The sequence below is a fragment of the Notechis scutatus genome, chromosome 1 (assembly GCF_049901735.1).
Source record: "Notechis scutatus isolate UNSWTSFEM ecotype Mainland chromosome 1, rNotScu1.2, whole genome shotgun sequence".
NCBI lineage: Eukaryota > Metazoa > Chordata > Lepidosauria > Squamata > Elapidae > Notechis > Notechis scutatus.
In genome coordinates, this window is record NC_142009.1 from 129,605,043 (window position 1) to 129,625,340 (window position 20,298).

At 38.9% G+C, this 20,298-nt stretch overlaps 1 protein-coding gene across 1 annotated transcript in view; it reads left to right on the plus strand.

The window, feature by feature from the left end:
* The window catches only part of TPO (thyroid peroxidase), a 59,472-nt gene that overhangs the window by 14,441 nt on the left and 24,733 nt on the right, over window positions 1-20,298 (plus strand). The window contains exons 4-7 of the mRNA XM_087954919.1: window positions 1,968-2,100; window positions 8,871-9,000; window positions 12,721-12,927; window positions 18,620-19,132. Coding sequence (XP_087811045.1) covers window positions 1,968-2,100; window positions 8,871-9,000; window positions 12,721-12,927; window positions 18,620-19,132 — 983 coding nt within the window. The remainder of the gene's footprint in view (window positions 1-1,967; window positions 2,101-8,870; window positions 9,001-12,720; window positions 12,928-18,619; window positions 19,133-20,298) is intronic.

The following is a 20,298-nucleotide window of genomic DNA, read 5'->3' on the forward strand; positions in this document are numbered from 1 at the left end:
AATGGCCACTGAAGTGGATCAGATGAAACTTTGAAGAAATTCCTTGAAAAGTTTATTAGAGTCCACGGTTCTACATCTGTGGTTTCCACAGCTAAGCAGAGCATTTGTCAGATCTGTGGATACTTTAAAATTACCATTAAATCATTACTACTAGTGGAACAATAAGAATTGAGGATAGTTTTGCTAATCACTTTGGGGAACAATATTTCACAAAATAGACCTAAAACAGTTTTTTTTATAGATAGAAATGGATGAAGTTTTTATAGATTTTTCATAAAATCTATGCAGAAATGGCAATAGATCTGCAATATTTGTTTTAACTGTAGCATCAGCATCAATACTTTTGCAGAAAGCAATAGATCAGTTATTATCAAGCTGTCCAAGCTCCTAGAGCTATTTAGATGACATCACAATTATTGGAGAAAATTGCTAAGTGAATCTACATAATCTCAAGACAGCTTTGAAGAGACGAGTAGAACATGGTATTTGAGCATGACAAAACAAACACAAAATCTTTAAAACTAGTATAACAAATGGAAGTCATACCATTGGTGCACAAAACCTACAGGAGTGTGCAGAGAAAAATCACACAGAAAGACCCAAAATATGTCACAGATTCTTAGTATGCATTAATTATTATGACCAATTCTTGACAATTTAGCCATCAACTAATTTAAATTTATTACAACTGGGTTGGACGTGATAGTGGAGAAACATTGAGAAGAGTTGTTATGATCTTCTCACAACTTGGAGGTTTCAGGAAAAAAACATATCTGGAACACCTGCATGTTTTTCCTTATCAGGGAACCAGATGAATACTGTCTCTCCCCAGTATCATCAACTCAGAGATACACTGGGATCTAAAAATGAAAGCATCTAGTCATCAAGATTTCTGTACCTAATCCATTTTCTCTTTCATGAATCTGTTTGTAGAAATCTTCACAAGAATCAGTTATCAAGGAATTCATGAGAAGCTTTCAGAGAAGCAAAGAAAATGGGGACATCATATATGATGTTTACCACCTTATAGCCCACATTAATCAGTGAAGCTGGCATGTGATTCCTCACAACATAATATGGTCATCGTTATCTCATGTGCCATGAGAGACTGCTTTCCCATAATGCTCTCTCATAGCTGTACAGAAGAACTATGCACAAGCAGACAGGAAACAGCTGTGTTTGGTTTGGGGACTTAAGCAATTCAATAAATACTTGAACAGAAAGGATGTGCATCCTGATAATCAACCACTACTGGCAATTTTCAGTCCATAAAGAAGAATTTCTCTTATAGCAAGTGCTCAAATGCATCATTGGGCTTGGTTCTTCGGATTGTACTGATATTAATCAGCATTCTAACCGATACACAGACATGCAGATGAGAACAGATTGTCTAATTTATCTCTACAGAAGAAACAATTTGTAATATCCAGTTCAGATGGAGACACTTTTTTGACATTGTTTTCTTTCCAGACCTTGAAAATCTTCCTATCACAGCTAAGATTATTTGAAGGGAAATTAAGAGTGAGCCAACATTCTCCTAAATCTAAGTAGCAGATGAGAGTAGCTGGAACATATGGCAAAAATCTCAGTTTGTGAAATGTTATCAGTATATTCATGAAGTTGACAGTGTCTGTATTATTTGGAACTGTCCTACTGTTCAAGCCAAGCTCTCAAATTTTGAATTATTGGATATTTTAGAATAGTAAAGATGAAGGCACTAGCTCATAGTTTTGTTCATGGCTTGGAATAGACTAATGGGTTATTTTCAAAATATCAAAACTGCCTACTGAACCCAAAGGAAAGACCTGCCTTGGGTGCAGTAGAGAGTTAAAAAAAGGTCATATAGACTTTGTAGGAACATGTCTTTAAAATTAAATCCTTAAACCAATCTATCATACTCTGTGATAAGGTTTGCTATTCGTAACACATTATTGATGGTAAGAATTATGGCATATTTTTAATTTCAGATCTGTTATCTAGTGAAGTTGTCTTTGTGGTTTCCAATATATCTGGATGTGTGCCTGAAATGCTACCACCCAAGTGTCAAAATAACTCTGCAACCAATAAGTATAGAAGCATTACTGGAGCCTGCAACAACAGGTAAATCTTAGTATCCGCATCTACTGCTAAATTAGTATTTGTTTTAAATCTTACTTCAGAGTTTAACATAGTGACAAATGAGGAATGTGGTGAAGTCAAAGAGAAATGAGAGAGTGGATTTGGGGATTTCACCAGCCTCATTCACGTTTGGATGCAGAATATTAAATTATGGTTTAGTATTGTTAGAAATAATAAATTCAAAAAATAAAATAGTATATAAGATGCTTAAATGTTTTACAAATGGGGGTTGGACTGGATGACCTTGCAGGGTCCCTTCCAATTCTATTAATCTGTTATCAAATGAAATATATCTCCCTGTATATACATGCTTTGCTTTTATACTTTTGACATGCTCCATTGTTAAGCCTTTTGATATTTTTATCTTATGTATATGCCTTTTATATTATTATGATGTTGGGGGGGTGTTGTTATAATCTCTTTGGAAAAGTGGTAGTATATGATGAGCTTAGAAAGAGGCCCTGGTGAGGAGATGCTACATTCCTTAAAGATGCCACGCGTGCAGCCAAAGTAAGAGGTTGGGAGGGGCATGGATGAGAACATAACAAAGGAGGCAATTCTTCCTGGAGACATCCTGGGATTAGCTGCAACACCTGAGGGCAAATCCAATGAGCTTGGACTTGGGAGGGAATGAGTCTCAAGAAGAAGGGAACTTGGGTGACAAGATGAAATTGTATATAAAGTATGTTTTGAGGTTCTAAAGGTGTGGCTTTCTTTTTTTTTTAAATCCTCTTTGTTTTCAATGATCCAAGTTTTTTTTTTTTGTTGGCTTTGAGTTATTTCCAACAGTACAAACTGACTCATGGTCTATTTTGCTTTACTTTTCCCTGCAACTGCTGAGATTTGGTTCATTTAACAATGCGAGAACACAGATATGCATTCTTGTAAAAGTTGAAGCCTTGGCAGTGAAATAATGGGCATTTTGCAGATTCAGAAGACATGAGTCTCCCTGGGTAGATACAGCTACATTTAAACCCTGGACTATTTGTAGGTTGTCAGTTTATTCTAGCTGCATTATACAACCATATGGAGGAATTTAGCATATAAATCACATTTATGTTCAGGTACAAATTTATTTTAAGCCTATGAACAAAAGGTCTTTTATGTACAGATCACCACTTGGCAGACTGTGGACTGTATCACTGTTTTTTACTGCCGTCACTTGAGAAATTTTAAATGAATACAATACTTTTACGCGCAGTAGCAGAACTATCTGGCCCACAGTGCTTTCAAGAGATCCATCTAATCATTTCTTTTTTAAAATTTATTTTCTTCCCCAGAAATCTATTAGAAAGCTTCTTCTCCCAGAAACAGTCAGTTGTCTGCTAAAATATTAAAGCAATCAAGACGAAAATAACTGGCTAAGCTGTTAAATTAACATATCATTATTTTTAATTGAGTGAAATAGCACTATATGCTGATTTTTATGCCATTTCAATAAAGACAAATCAACTGTAACTAATCTGAATGCTTTATTAAGGCATATGTCAACCTTCAAGTGTGAATTATCACAGTTAATTAAATGTATTACTGTCTCACGCTGCTTTGCAAATTGAGCCCTTTGGTATACTGAAGATCAATCAAGTATTAATAAAATAATTGTTCTCTACTTAGTGTCCACTCAGAAAAAAATATTTGTATGAATAACAGTCTTCAGTTTTGCTTTTTTTTTTCCACCCCAATTTCCTCTCTTGGAGATTCAGATTATAGATAATGCTTTTAAAATGAGTGCTAGGACTTGTTTGCTTTGTAATTGTTATTCTTTTTATTATATCCTGTTTCTTCTTTGGAGACACAGATTAATCTATTTGAGTCTCTGTATTCCAAAACCATGACCCCATTTCCTCTGCAACCCCATCCCCTTTAGCTCTTCCTGCATGGCAAACTTTAGTGCTCCTTCATGGTCTCATCTGAAGTTCCAACAGGAAAATAAAAACATAATTGAAAGGCCCTCCAAAGCAGGATATGATCAAGAAGTAAGGATTACATAGATGAGATGTTTAATGCAAGGTTTCACAATAAAACATCAAAAGTTGGAAACTGCCATCAATATCTCTAGCCCACTTTTGTTAGATAGATAGATAGATAGATAGATAGATAGATAGATAGATAGATAGATAGATAGATAGATAGATAGATGGATGGATGGATGGATGGATGGATGGATGGATGGATGGATGGATGGATGGATGGATGGATGGATGGATGGATGGATGGATGGATGGATGGATGGATAGATAGATAGATAGATAGATAGATAGATAGATAGATAGATAGATAGATAGATAGATAGATAGATAGATAGATAGATAGATAGATAGATAGATAGAAGAGAGAGATGGTAAATATAGATGATAGATAGATAGATGATAGATAGATAGATGATAGAAGAGAGAGAGAGAGAGATGAACTCCTCTGTTATGTGTGAATTGTTTGTGTCTAGCATTCTTCTTGATTCTTTCTTGTAGTCACCCGGAATCATTCTCAATAATAGCTATGATGAGAAAAATCAAGAAAAGCAGATGAACATGAAGGGAGAGAACAGGACATCCTTCTTAGGGCTACCAAATCTGGGCTGAAATGATCTAAAGGTTGCAAAGAGATATAGACCAGTGGCCCCCCAACCTTTTGGGCACTAGTTCCGTAGAGAAAGTTTTTTTCTGAGGACTGGAGGGGGCATGGTTTTATGTGCTGCCTGCATCAGTGATGCTTCACTTGGTTGCGTGGCCTGGTTTCTGGCATGCCACGGAACGGTGCCGGGTCCACAGACCAGGGGTTGGGGACCCCTGATATAGAGCGTGCTGTCTTTTTACTGCTACTGAGCGATCATTCAACTATCATACTTGTAATCCCAGTTGTGGTAATCCTGAGTTTCTTGTCCCTTCTCAATACTGAGTGAGAATGTCTGAAGATACAATCATTCAATCATGGTGGCGACAGGGACGATTGTGAAGCCAGACCAGTCCCCTGGCTCTTTGTAGGAACCCATCTTAAAACATCTCAGAGAGTTGGCAGTCTAGCTGCCACTTCACTACATCCAGGGAAGGGATGCCACCACCTCTCTGAATAATTGCTTCTACTATTTCTTATTGTTGGGGGAAAAGTTCTAAAGTTGAACGGTAATCTGCCTTCCTGTAATTTAAATCCATTATTCTGTGTTTCCACATTCTGGAATAGGTCCTGATATGGGACTCCCTTTCAGGTTTTTAAAGAGGGTTATCATAACCGTTCCAATAATCATATCTCAAGATTAAACATACCCAGCTCTTGGAGGCTTTCTTTATAGGGTTCAGTTTTGAATTCTCTGATCACTTTTGATGCCTTTCTTTGAGAGTTTTCAATTTCTCTGAACATTCTGGTGTCCGTAACTCTGCACCAAACTTGAGCTAACTTACAACCATTTGTTTAGTGACTGCTAACATTACAACTGTACTGGAAAAAAATGACCTCTAATCAGTCACATTTCTGCCATTGTAACATCCCCATGGTTATGAGATCAAAATTTGTGCACTGGGCAACCACCATGTATTTATAATAGTTGGTAGCAATAGCAATAGCACTTAGACTTATATACCGCTTCACAGTGCTTCACAGTCCTCTCTAAGTGGTTTGCAGAGTTAGCATATTGCCCCCAACAACAATCTGGGTCCTCATTTTACCTACCTCGGAAGGATGGGAGGCTGAGTCAACCTTAAGCCTGGGGAGATTTGAACTGCCAAATTGCAGGCAGCTGGCAGTCAGCAGAAGTAGCCTGTAGTACTGTATTCTAACCACTGCCCCACCATGGTTCTTATTTGTAATGTTCCCAGATGGCAAGCAAACCCTTAACAGCTGCAGCAATTTGGTTAACAACCAGGGCAGAAAAAGGTCAAAAAATCAAGTGCCACTCACTTAACAATCACCTTGCTTAGCCATGGACATTCTGGTCTCAGTTGTGGTCATAAGTCAAGGACTGCCTGTAAAGAACTTTGCAGAAATCTCTCTTAAAATGCATTGTGTTACTTGGAATAAAACTTCATTCGGTCTTGAACATGATTTCTGTTTTCAGTGGTATTAATCATCCTATCCATTGTTGTATGCCAATAGAATATTAAGAGTAAAGCAATGGCCCCCAACATTTTGGGTCCCAGGGACTGGTTCTGTGGAGAGGGGTTTTTCCATGGACCAGAGGGGGTGTGGTTTCTCATGCTGCCTGCATTTTGCGGATGCAGCTTTGCTTGTTTGCACAGACCAGTTTCGGGACTACCGTGGCCCAGTGCTGGTCCATGGACCAGAGATTGGGGACCCCTGGAACAGAGGGCTGATTCTTGGAGCATCCGGCTTTATACCTCTCTTGCATTAAGAAACTGATGAGCACTCTCTGAATGCAATTTTCAGGCCAGCCATATGTTAACTTAATTTTGATGATATTCTTTAATTAGACTACCAATCATTGTTGGAAGAGACTTACAAATGTTTTGCCAAAATCAAGTTGCACTATGCCTAGATCATTTCCATAATCTAATAAAGCAGAGTTTTGTTTTTTTTAAAGTGAGTTAAGATGAATCTGAAAATATTGTCTTTGCAGATCCGTGTTTGTTTATGTCTGATCATCACATTATTTTTAAACTGCTTCTCTTTATGATCTGTTCTAGAATCCCTCTAGAGATGAAAGTCAGATTGACTAGCCTCTAGTTTACTTCTTTGTTCCCCATTTTGAAAAGAGAGAGTAGCATTGGCTCTCCTCCAGGCATCTGACATCTGACACCCCAGGATCTATCTATCTATCTATCTATCTATCTATCTATCTATCTATCTATCTATCTATCTATCTTCTATCATCATCTATCTATCATCTATCTATCTATCTATCTTCTATCATCTATCATCTATCTATCATCTATCTATCTTCTATCATCTATCTATCTATCTATCTTCTATCATCATCTATCTATCATCTATCTATCTATCTATCTATCTATCTATCTATCTTCTATCATCTATCATCTATCTATCATCTATCTATCTATCTATCTATCTATCTATCTATCTATCTATCTATCTATCTATCTATCTATCTATCTATCTATCTATCTATCTATCTTCTATCATCTATCATCTATCTATCTATCTATCTATCTATCTATCTATCTATCTATCTATCTATCTATCTATCTATCTATCTATCTATCTATCTATCTATCTATCCTCTATTTATCATCTATCATCTCTCTCTCTCCTTTTCTCCCTACCCCCCCTCTCAAAAAAAGAGGATTCATCTAGTTAGTTGTTGTTTTTTAATTCAATTCATCTAATTTTGAAGTATGAATCAGATACTTTTTTGCCCCATATTTTTTATCACTCTCATGCCTTAATTCTATCTTTCACCTGCCCTTCATAACTTCCGGAGCAAATTCTTTGCTAAAGAAGAATGAACCACATAATATCTTGAGTAAATCTGCCCCTACTTTGCCACTTGGTTACCTGCTAACATTTTATTGCCTTCCCTGGGCAGTTGGCATATTGATTCTTTTTCTTTGGAATTTCATTTGAACACATCTAAAGAAGCCCCTTGTGTTTTTATTAGCATCTTTTTTCTAATATCAGCAAATTCTGGGCTCTCATTTTCCTCATGTTCTTCTGTTCAGGATTACTGTATCTCTTTGCCCTTTGTGGCCTGACCTTCTTTCCCTCTCCCTCCCCCTCCCCGTCTCTCTGCATTTTCAACTCTTCATTAAATTTTATGGGCAATCATGCCAGCTTTTTCTTTGATTCCTCCTGATTAAAATTATTTGCAACTGTGCTTGTATTACCTCCTGCTTTAGGGCTTCCACCCATGTAAGGGCCCATCACTTCTTCCTTCCATTTAGCATCACTTTAGGTGTATTAACATCTGTTTGGGGAAGTCTAAGATACATTTGGCTACATTCAGCTTTGTTTTCTCTTAAAATAAAATATTCCAGCATTACTTGGTCATTTTGTCCAATGTTCTGACTCTTTTCTGTCCCACTTGGAAGATGGATAGGCATAAGTAGATTTGTTGGCTGCAATAAAACAATAAGTTAAGGTAGGTCCCCACTTGACAATCATTTGTTCAGTGACCTAAGTTACCATAGGACTGAATGAGTAATACTTATGCCTGGTGCTGCAGTGCTTCTGGGGGTCATATGATCAAAATTTAGGTGCTTGTCCATCTGCCCACATTTACAGTCACAGGATGAGCTTTCCCAATCTGCCCTTGTGCTCTGCTGCTTCTGCTGCCCCAGTGACCTTCACCATCTTCTTCCTCCTACTGTTGATGAGGCATGCCCAGCCTGGCCCTTCACGAGGCTATGGAAGAGCTTGTGCAACTTGATTGGCTTGCTCCAGTCTGCAGCAGCTACTGGCTGCACTCACTCTGGGCTGCAGCAGCTCCCATAGCAACCACTTACCTGCCCACCAGCCTGCTTGCAAGTCCTCCTGGACTTTTGATTTCCCACCAGCTTCCCCATTGATTTTGCTTGCTGGAACTTAGCAGGAAATTACAAGGAGGACCTCACCTAATGACCCATGATTCTCGCTTAACATTGGCAAAGGGAACCACTGAAATTGTCATCACTCAGCGATGCAGTCACAGGACATCACTTTACACCTTAGTGACAGAAATTCCAATTGCTGTCATTAACTGAGGACTGCTTTTAAGAATATAACGGGAATTGCACATGGAATAGACTATTATAATGAATAATTGAAATGATATAAATTATTTTAATTTAATTATTTTAATTACACAGGGAACATCCTACTTGGGGAGCTTCTAACACTGCTCTGGCTAGATGGCTTCCTCCAGTTTATGAAGATGAACTAAGTCAGCCCAGAGGATGGAATCTCGGTTTCTTACATAATGGATTTCCATTGCCTTCGGTCAGTATAGGGTGAAATCATTTTTCAAAATAAAGTTGCTTAGTAGGCATCTATACTGTGCTGAAACATAAGCTTTCAGGCAAGAAAAAAAGGAAACACATTGAGAAGTAACTTTCTATAATCCAACAAAACTCAATCCAACAAACATAATCAAAGATCAGCTATTAACAATAATCTAAATCAGCCTAAAAGAGACAAAGCAGTTCCAACGGTAATGAAGAATAGAAAAGTCTTCATGAGGATGATGACATGTGCCATATACCAACATAAAAAGTTCAAGAAACAGATTTTAGGTACTAGAATAGAATTCTTTATTGGCCAAACGTAATTGGACACACAAGGAATTTGTCTTCAGTGCAAAAGTTCTCAGTGTACATAAAAGATATAAATCATGATCATAGTCTTCATAAATACATTCATCATGAATCATAAGATACTACAGTAGTACCTTTGTACTTGTTCTGACCTAGGTTTCCTTAGAAAGCATAAAACGCAATCTTAGTCCCAGCAAACCTCTTTTATTTCTTTTATTTCCACGGCTGTGAATTATGCTAATTCACAGCCTGCAAGGCTTCACAAACAGTCTTTCAGGGGAATGTTTATAAACATCCACCTTATCACACTTGGAATGCTGCCAGAGAACTAATTGCCAAACACAGGGCAAGGCCAAACTTGACACAGAGTCAAACAGAACTTTGCAAAGCTTGAATCGACCAGACGAACTAATTGCTTCCTGCAAAAGCTCACGTCCTGTTCGCTCCTCTTTTATGTCCTATGGGAGGGGCCAATCATCTCCGAGGTGTGGCCTTACTCCTGAGTCAACCCTGCTTTCTCAATTGTCCTTGTCTTATGGTAGCCCTGCACATGCGCAGGCTGGGAACTGGTTCCAGAAACTTCCCCACCTCACTGCTGTCTGAGTCTGAAGGCGGCTGATGACTGCCAGCCTGCCCTGGCCCCATCCCTGCTTCCAGTACAGACCACTTGTCCGAGCCCTCCTCCTGAGTAGTGCAAATGATTTCTGTAGTCTGCTATTTTTCTTCTGGAAATCCTTTCCAACTCTCACACCATTTAAAGGGTGTTCATCCCAAATTGTATAGCTTAAATCTGTAGAGATTCTCAGTCATCTAGGTCATGGTTGTCCCAAATGTGCTTTTTCAGGAGGCATCTGGATTTTCTTGTTTTTTCTTTTGAAGAAGGAAAAGTGTTTTTCTTTTGAAAAAACAAGAAAGTCCAGTCGCCTCTTGAAAAAGCACATTTGGGGCAACCATGACCTGGATGACTGAGAATCTCTACAGACTTGGTACTCATTGTTAATTGGTTTCTGGAGGTATAAACCAAAAACAATGAGTACCAAACATTTTGCCCCCGTAAGAAATAATATAGTGAGTCACAAGGCAGCTGTTGTGCACAGCTGAGGTCTCGGAGAGCGAGGACTCAGATGAGGGGCCTGCGTGTGATGCAGGACCATCAGGAAGTAGAATGCTGCCTTCGGAGATTCTGGGGGCTGGCAGCAGTGATGCAGAGGACCCTGAGGAGCCTATTTCCAGTGCGCATGTGCACAGGGCTGCTCGAAGGAAAGAACAGCTGCAGCAGCATGGGCGACTCGGGAGTAAGACTGCAAGGTAATGGCCCCTCCCTTAAGAGATAAAAGCCAGCCTGAGAGACAGGGATTCTTTGCAGGAAGCAAAGAAGTTCTTGCATTTCAAGTCTTGTAGACATTCGGACTATCCTGGTTTGTGTTTAGAGACTTTTTGTTTTGAATATTTCTTGGCAATTTAATCTAGTGTTCTTGGCAGCCTTGGCAAGGCCCATTCTTATCAGAGGCAATTAGCTTTAATAGCCTTTTAACTGTGAATGAACGGAATTCACAGAGAAGCATTAAAAGGTTTTGCTTTTACCTCTGTTTGGTGTTTGTTTCCTTGGAACAAGGTTTGGGTCAGAACAGCAGCTGACAGTGACAAGTTCTTACTTGTGCATCAAGTAGCAAACAAATGATGAGTACCGGGACAAAATTTTCATGTCAAAATGCATTGAGTACCAAATGCAATGAGTTTCAAAGCCGTTGAGTACCAAGGTGCCATTGTACATCTTTCATTTTTGTCACTCTCTTCATGTCCAGTTGCAGAGTGAAAACCTTGACATTGCTTAGGATATGGAAAGACAAATGGATTCTTTCAGATTGATGAGCACTGTGCTGGGGGCAACTTTATGTATTGTCTTCTAATCCTTAGATTATAGGATTATAGGGATGTGTTGCAGCCTTGTGCTGATTGGTGAATTCAAATTCCTACCAGTCCTCATATTTTTTCCACACTACTAAGATGTTGCCCTCATCAATATCTGGAAAGACCCTGCCTTTCAGTGATAGAAGGTGTGCTACATAGGGTAAGGGTTAGGACCATAAATTGGAGAGGTGAAAATATATATTTTAAGGGGAAGTATTGAATAGAATTGGTAACGAAAGGAGAATTAAATAGTGAATGGTAAAGTGAGAAGATACCTATAACAAAGTTAGGGAAATTATTTTCATATTTCTAATGCATGGAAAACAGGAGATATGATTGGGGGCTGGATACATGGTTTAAATCTTACACCTTTTTTGAACATATTAGAATAAGAGTTGCTCCCCTCAAATCTGTGGACACTACTACTTCCACACATTGCATGCATAAATTGTAGAAAGGAGTTGTATCTACTGTACATACTGTATAACATCAGCACCAATACTAGCACAAATAAAACACAGTGTTTGTCTCATCACACCGCTAAAGCCTGCAAACTGAAAGGATAAAGTTTTCTCCTGTCCAGTCATGTCTGACTCTAAGGAACAGTCAGTGCTCATTTCTATTTTTTAGTCAAGGGAGCCAGCATTGTCTGAAGATGTTTTTGTAGTCACACAGCCAGCATGACTATATGCGAAGTGCACATAATGCTGTTACCTTCACCGGTGGTACCTACTTATCTACTTGCATTTGCATGATATCAAACTGGTAGGTTGGCAGGATTTGGGGAAGGAACGGGATGTCATCCTGTTTATGCAGTACTTGGATCTCAAGCTGTTGACCTTTCGGTCCACAAGCCCAGCATCTTAACCATTAGCAGTCTCCCATACTTAATGAGCAAATCTATCACTGCATCACAGACAAGAGCACTTCTGTATTTCTGCCTGGGAAAGACACTCTGGACCTGCATGAATACCATCTCAAAGACAAATATCTGTTTGCCTGACTGCTTCTAGGCTCTCATCCAGGTGCCCGAAAGCAACCCTTCCCCTCAGAAGCTGTGTCTTTCAGTTTCTTTCCCATCTTCTTTTTTCGGTTGACAGAAGTGCTCTCATTATATGATTGAGGATACTATGTAAGACCTCTTAGAATGTAATTGTATCTGAACATAAGTCTCATTGAACTAAATGGAGGTCACTTCTGAGTAGCCATGTATAGGAGTGCAGTTAGTAGTTATCAAATAATCAAGTTATTTGGGTCTCCCTCAAAATACTAAGTCACGAGTTTCTTATTTTCCAAAAGGATGAATAACATGCTGGTAAACATGTAGTTAAACCTTCTGTGATGTCCAACTCCTATACCTGTATATAAGCGCCAGTCTGTCAGAATGTAGAGAAACAAGCCAACAATTTGGGGGTGGAAGCCTTTTCAGGGTTGGAATAACATTAGGAAAAAAATACTATGTAACATGTTGAGTTGTAAACTCGTTGTCTTCCAGGTACGTGAAGTGACAAGAAAAATTATTGAAGTGTCTAACGAGGCTGTCACTGAAGATGAGCTATATTCTGATCTGATCACTGTGTGGGGCCAATATATAGACCATGATCTTGCCTTTACTCCCCAAAGTGAAAACCAACTTTCCTTCCAGGGAGCCATCAATTGTCAAATGACTTGTGCAAACCAAAATCCATGCTTCCCAATACAGGTACCGTTTAAAAAAAATATTTATTTTTAAATACTTTTTTAAAAAGAGTCCCATTCACAGTTGTGTACCTGGATGTGACCAAATCGTCCGTCATTGCATATTTTACGCATGTGTGCTTGTATATACTTAAACTACTTCACACTTGAAGGGCTTCAAGACTCAAGTGGTGTCCTTTGAGGCCTATCGCTGCAAGCAGATGTATTTGATGTATGAAATTCCAGTGGTGAGCATATTCAGAAGTCTACCATCCTGTGCAGCACGCTTATTAAAAGTGAGACAGTCCTTTGAGGAAATATCAATCCTTCTTCAGGGACCTACCAGCTATAATGAAAATCCAGCCCAGCTGTAATGAAAATTGTTCCTCTGGGTTTGGGGATATGTTTTACATTCAAGAAATCCATCCCATATATCCCCATTTTATTTTAATCTAGTGGGAACAGATGTTATCCTACAACGGATACAGACAGGACTTGGTTATTTGGTTAAATATCTTGACTTTGTACTAGATAATTGAGGGGTATATTCATTTATTCTACAACATCCATAGGAGACATAATAAGTATTTTTATAGCAATTAGTTCCATTCTTTTTATGTGTTGTCAAACTGACAAGCCATTGCAACTCTTTGGCTATATTCAGATTTTTTATAATTTGATTAACCATGGCTTGTTAAACAAGACATAGTTGGCTGAGTTCACAGAATAAACTAAGCTATAAAGTAGCTCCATTCATGTAACATGCTGAGTCAAAGTTAAACAATTACACATTTTGGTTTACTATGAAGTAAACTGTTCATGTTTACTCCACCCTAAACATGAACACATATACAGTTAAAAAGTATGTAACATTGAAAGAAAAATATTTCAAATTCAAATGCTAATACAGATTCTAAGCTTTTTGCCAGCCTAATCAACCCAGTGGTCAAGAATACTATTATTGGGGAGGGGAATGAAAATATAATAAATAATAAATATAAATGAAGACACAAATTAGGGTAATTTCCTGACCTCTTATGCAATTGGTCTCTAAATTTTTGTACTATCAATCTCCATTTAATATATCATTTCTTTGAAGATTAAGAATAAGAAAAGTACCTCAGAAGAATGAATTCCTTTCCTCAAAACAGAAGAATCCTCTTGAGTGTGATAATTATAAATCTGAGATAGATTTTAATAGCTAGTAGCTATTTGATGTCCTGACAGTAATTTTTCTAAAGGCAGCATGGTAATTATATTTTATTTAAATCGTCGTGATAAATGTAGTTAAATAGCTAGAAATATTTTCTCCTAGTAATTAAGGATAAAACATTCTATGAAGATGCACCCTCAAATCATTAGAATAATTCTTTTGTTAGCATTTAACATATAGTGGAATTATGACAGAATTCCATACTTACATGGCAGCCTCAATGTATTTCCCCTGAATGAAAAATTAAGATGTTCCAGTGTAAAAACTGTTGTGCATCACCATTAATTTTGATATCACATTGATAAAACTTTCATGACATAATATTAGGAGTAGTTCCAAATGTGTAAACGTATTTTAGCTTAACTTTTTCAGCTCCACCAAAATATCTATAGGGAAATCTACATTGCTTTCTTTGAATTGTCAACATATTTGTCTCCTGTAACTTTACTGATATTAATAATCAGAACAAAGGTAATATACAAGAAAGGCAATGTTACATGTAACTTAATCAACTCTTCTTTATGACATCTTCCTTGTACGAAGTAAGAGTTATTACTGAAAATAGGAAAGTACAACATCTTGGTTCAGAAATTCAACCATAGCTGAGTTGGCCAATTGATTCCCACAGTGACAAGAAAGGAAAATTGGGGAAGGCTTCTGAATGCTGTACAATTCCTGCATTTTAAGTTATACTTCAGAGGTGCCAAATACAGGTAGTCCTCAACTTACGACCAGAATTTATGTTGCTAAGTGAAACATTTAAGTGAGTTTTGCCCTATTTTGCCCTTTCTTGCCACATTTGTTAAGTGAATCATTGTAGTTGTTAAATTAGTAACTGTGATGACCCGGAGTGTAACACAAATGTAACAAAATCCAAAATGTAAATAAATGTCCTTTAATGTCTCCAACTTGGCCCCATTGTTCAATAATTCTCAGTTGGAGATTAAACTTATTACAAAATAGTCTTCAAAAGAAAGCAATACAGTCCGAACTCAATGAGCAGATGAAGGTGAAATAAAAAACCAAAACAAACTACAATGAAGGAATTTCCACAAACAGACCAGGATAAATAATTACCAACTTCAAGGAGATAATAAGACACAGTCTGTTGGAAGGACACCAACCAAGATAACTTCAGCCCAAACTAAAACACGCTTTGCTTCTAGCAATGCTGTGTTTTCACTGTCTCTCTTATACACGATTCTCCCCAGCTACAACCAATGAGGGGGATCATGGCTGCTTCCTCTCTCATAAGCCAAGTTGTTTCCTTCTCCATTCCTCCCTGTGTGTCCTAGGATGAAGAGGGGGTGGGCCTGGTTTTTCCTCTGACTGCCCAGCCGGCCTCTGCCCTTCCCCAGCCTCCTCCGGAACCACACTTCCACTCCCTGTCGGCTGTTCCTCCTCTCCCTCAGAGTCCTCCTCTCCCTCAGACTCCCTCAGAGTCCGACTCTAACAAGGGCATGACAGTAACTCAATTGTTAAGTGAATCTGGCTTCCCCCTTGACTTTGCTTGTCAGAAGATCGCAGAAGCTGATCATATGACCGCAAGGCACTGCAACTGTCATAAATATGAGTTAGTTGCCAAGGGTCTGAATTTTGATCACATGACCACGGGGATGCTGCAATGGTTGTAAGTGTAAAACATGGTTAAAAGTCACTTTTTTCAGTAACTTCAAATGGCCACTATATGAAGTGTTGTGTAAGTTGAGGACTATCTGTATAAGAATTCCCTCTACCTTACAGAATGGTTTCTCCTGCCTAGAGATCATGAAATGCTTGCTTCTCCTTCCTTTCTGCATGACTCCACTAACTACACAAAGGAGTAAAAGAAAGAAAGAAAGAAATTTAAATTGTTCATGCATAACACGACAGAAAAGACATTCCCAGTTGCGGCATATGACAACTTGCTCTGCCACAAAAGGCTTCACACTTGAAAATGTGTAAGTGTAATTTCCCTCTGGAAAGAGAAATAAAGCCAAAAAAACAGCTGACATTTAGAGAAATGTTCTTTAAGACCACAGATCAAAGGAAAGAGTTAAATCCTCTCCTTTTATCTGCCGTGCTCCTGATTTATTTATTTAGATTTTTAGAAGGGCCCCTGTTAGTGTTTGGGGATAAACCCCTAGCAGAGTATGCAGCAGCAGTCAAGCCAGGCAGCCAAATGAGAGAGGAAGGGTTTTAGAGTATACACACACTGAACACAAACACTGTTTGTAGTTTAAATAGTTTTTAATCCAGTTAGAGTTTAAGCATTGTCAATCAGTCCGTATGTCATTCACAATATATCCATTCAGTAAGACTCACTAACTCAGTCCAGATAATAGTCCTTACTATATCTTTATCAGCCGATAAAGATATCTTCTCCTCCTCCGATGCCTTTCTCCAGAGGATAACGCTGGATATTCAGTAGAACGATCAAACAGTAGACAGTCGCAGTAAAACAGTAATAAACAGTTGTATCCAGCAGTAAACAGCAAACGGTAAACAGTAAAACAGTAGGCAGTAGGCAATAGGCAGCAGGCAATAGGCAGCAAGCTTTCTCCTGCTTCCTCTTATTGCAGTTTCTAACCGCACCCTTAATTGACTAATTACATGCAGTGTGGTGCTTAAAGTTACAAACACTTAAACTATGATACCTTAGTTTATATATTTATCCACCCAAACCTTGTTGGGTATCAATGTTATACCCAACAGCCCCCCCCCCCCCATGTTTTTGAGTATTTTGCTTTTCAAAAATCTGCATCTTAAACTACAGCTACCCAATGTGTGCTGCAAATAACTGGGCAACCCCTGGATGTCAGCAAAAGACCTGAGTTTTCTGCAGCTAGAATTATGCAGAATCAGATATCATTCTCCCATTTCATAAACAAAACAAGCAGAGGTGGGTATTCAGCAAGTTCTGACCAGTTCTGGAGAACCGGTAGCAGAAATTTTGAGTAGTTCAGAAAACTACTCAAATCCCACCTCTGACTGGAGATTTTACAGTATCCTTCCCCTGCCATGCCCACCAAGCCACGCCCACAGAACCGCTAGTAAAAAAATTGGAATCCCACCACTGAAAACAAGTATAAATATCTCTGTGTGTTTAATACCAAACCTGAAAAGAAACCATTATTTTTTTTTTTGTCTTTTAATGATCCCGTAATCCCTTACTTTGAGGTGGAGTCAGGGCAACTGAATGGAGCTGAGTGTTTACTGGCTGGATGCCCTTCCTGTCACCAATGCAGAGTTCAGATAATTATTCATTGTGCCCAGTGTAAGATCCATCCTCTCCTCTTTGCCCAAGAAAGTAAAGACTCTTGAAACCTTGGTGTTTCAAAAAGGAAGCTTTTATTGAACAGGAATGATAGCAAGGCAAAAGAAAACAGACTCTGATTTCCTCAAATGATACAATCAGGATAAAGGCACTTAGAAACCCCTCCCTTCAGTCCAGTGTGGATTCAGCCAATCCGCAGGTGTGGAGATGTTATTGTAACAGGCGTCCTGAATAAGCGAGCGTTCCCAGGGACATCTTCTGCTGCCTTTCAGAGTGAAACAACCCACATGGCCCTCCCCCTCTTTACATTCCCCAAAAGGTGAGCAAACCTCAGGGCGCCTAGGCGCCAGGATAAAGGTTATAACATAAAGGTTACAGGAAAGCAATAAACTAAGTAATGCATCCAGGGTTCCCCCTTCCCCAGAAGAATGGTAGTATCACGCTAGGAATCTGATACCCAGAGAGATAAATATCTGGCACTACCTAGGATCGAACCCACAGCCTCCTGATTGTGAGGCAAGAGCCACTGTACCACTATGAAAAGAAACCAATAATTTTTTTTGCACCCCTAATAAAGAATGTGACATTCTACAGATCTACGGATAGATTCACCAATGGGTAAATAGAAGTGCTTTCTATGAACTGTTTTGCCACTGCTAGAAAAAGACTCTGCGTCAGAGCTGAGGCAGAAGATTGAACTGTGATTACTATTTCTTTTTTTTTCTTTTTTTTGAAAACAATTTTATTGATTTTTTAAAGTGATTACTATTTCTTGTGCCAAGTTAGAAAAAGTCTTTATCGATTCAGGCTCAAGGTTGAGTCAGCCTTCTATCCTTCCAAGGTTGGTAAGATGAGGACCCAGATTGTTGGGGGCAATAGGCTGATTCTGTAAACTGCTTAGAGAGGGCTGTAAAAGCACTGTGAAGTGGTACATAAGTCCAAGCGCTAGTGCTGTACAAAAGAAGCCTTTCACTCATTCTGCTGATCCCTGGTGTATGCACTGGGCCTTACTACAAAAACATTGCGTAAACATGTAGATGAATTGTAAAAAGAAGTTGCACCAAAGGATTATAAATTTGTTCTGGAGAAGACCTACCATAGGAAGGTCTTTCTACTGTAGGAAACCCCTTTCTATTAATATGTGTGGTTTTATACCTCCTTTAATTCTAAACTTAATAAATCTGATCCACATTGTGACTTTTAAAAAAGGCTACACTCTTTCATGAAAATAATTCATTTCATTCACAGGTCTTCCCCAATGATACATTCTCTGCAAGGATGGATTGCATCCCTTTTTATCGTTCGAAGCCTGCATGCACCACTGGTCAACAGGGACTGTTAGGAAATCTATCGGTGATAAACCCAAGGCAACAGATGAATATAGCTACTTCCTTCTTGGATGCCTCTACTGTTTATGGCAGCACAGCTGCTGCGGAGAACAAGCTGAGGAATCTGACCAGTGAAGGAGGCCTCCTAAGAATTAACCTGCTACATTTTGATAAAGGGCTTGAATATCTTCCTTTCGTTGACCAAGTGCCTTCTCCTTGCGCCCAAGATCCAAAGGAGGACAAAGCAGAAAGGATCGAATGCTTCATGGCTGGGGATACCAGGTCGAGTGAAGTGCTTTCCTTGGCAGCTCTGCACACTCTCTGGTTGCGAGAGCACAACCGCCTGGCAAAATCCCTGAAGGAGCTGAACCCTCACTGGACTTCCGAAAGGGTCTATCAAGAGACTCGCAAAATGGTTGGTGCCCTGCATCAGGTCAGCCTATGTTTGCCAATGTCTTCCTTTCAGATCCTAATTTCTCCTTTCTGCCCATTTCATGGAGAGAAATTGTGTGGATTGCCTGGTTATTTACTCAGGCTTACAACCAATGGGGCCCCAAATTTATGTTTTTTAAGCGAGACAGGCATTAAGTGAATTTTGCCCCATTTTACAACCTGTCTTGCCACAGTTGTGAAGTGAATCACTGCAGTGGTTAAGTTAGCAACATGGTTATTAAGCGAATCTGGCTTCCCCATTGCCTTTGCTTGTCAGAAGGTCAAAGAAGCTGATCACATGACCTGCAACCATCATAAATATGAGTCAGTTGCCAAGCATCTGAATTTTGATCAGGTAATCATAGGGATGCTGCAATGGTTGTAAGTGTGAAAAACAGTCATAAGTCACTTTCTTCAATGCCATTGTAATTTCGAATGGTCACTAAAAGAACTGTGGTAAGTTGAGGACTACCTGTCCAGTATAACTTTTAGAGTGGTAAGCCTTAATAATAGAATCCTCCTTCAATTCCAAGCAGAAGTGGTATTCAGCAGGTTCTGACCACTTCTGGAGAACCAGTAGTGGAAATTTTGAGTAGTTCGGAGAATCGGCCAATACCACCTCTGACTGGGCCCGCCCCCATATATTCTCTGCCTCCCGAGTCCCAGCTGATTGGCTGGGTCTTCTTTTGTTGCCCTGCACAGGAGAACGGAGCTGGAAAGCAGATTAGTGGGATGGGTAGGGAATGGGGATTTTACAGTATCCTTCCCCTGCCATGCCATCAAGCCATGCCCACAGAACCGGTAGTAAAATTTCCAAGATGTATTTTTCCTGCATTACATTTTTTTTATGTAAGCGTCCATTGCCACAAGCAAAGATGGATTGTGCTTCAGTCACATTTATTTAAGATCAAACTTTTGAAAAAGTAGAATTAGAATTCTTTAGACATAAGTTGCACTCAGAGTGCTTTATTATCATATATTTTTGATGGTCATATGCTTTTATCTATTGTATCTGACATATTGTTTTCTCCCTTAGAGTCAACAGCACTTAGCTTTCTCAGCAATAAACTATACTTGCTTTAACTCATTCTGTGTAGTTGGATACTGAAGAGAAGGCTTGTGTTTTCCCTTGCCTCCCTAAACCAAGGTCATCTTTGTTTGAATTTT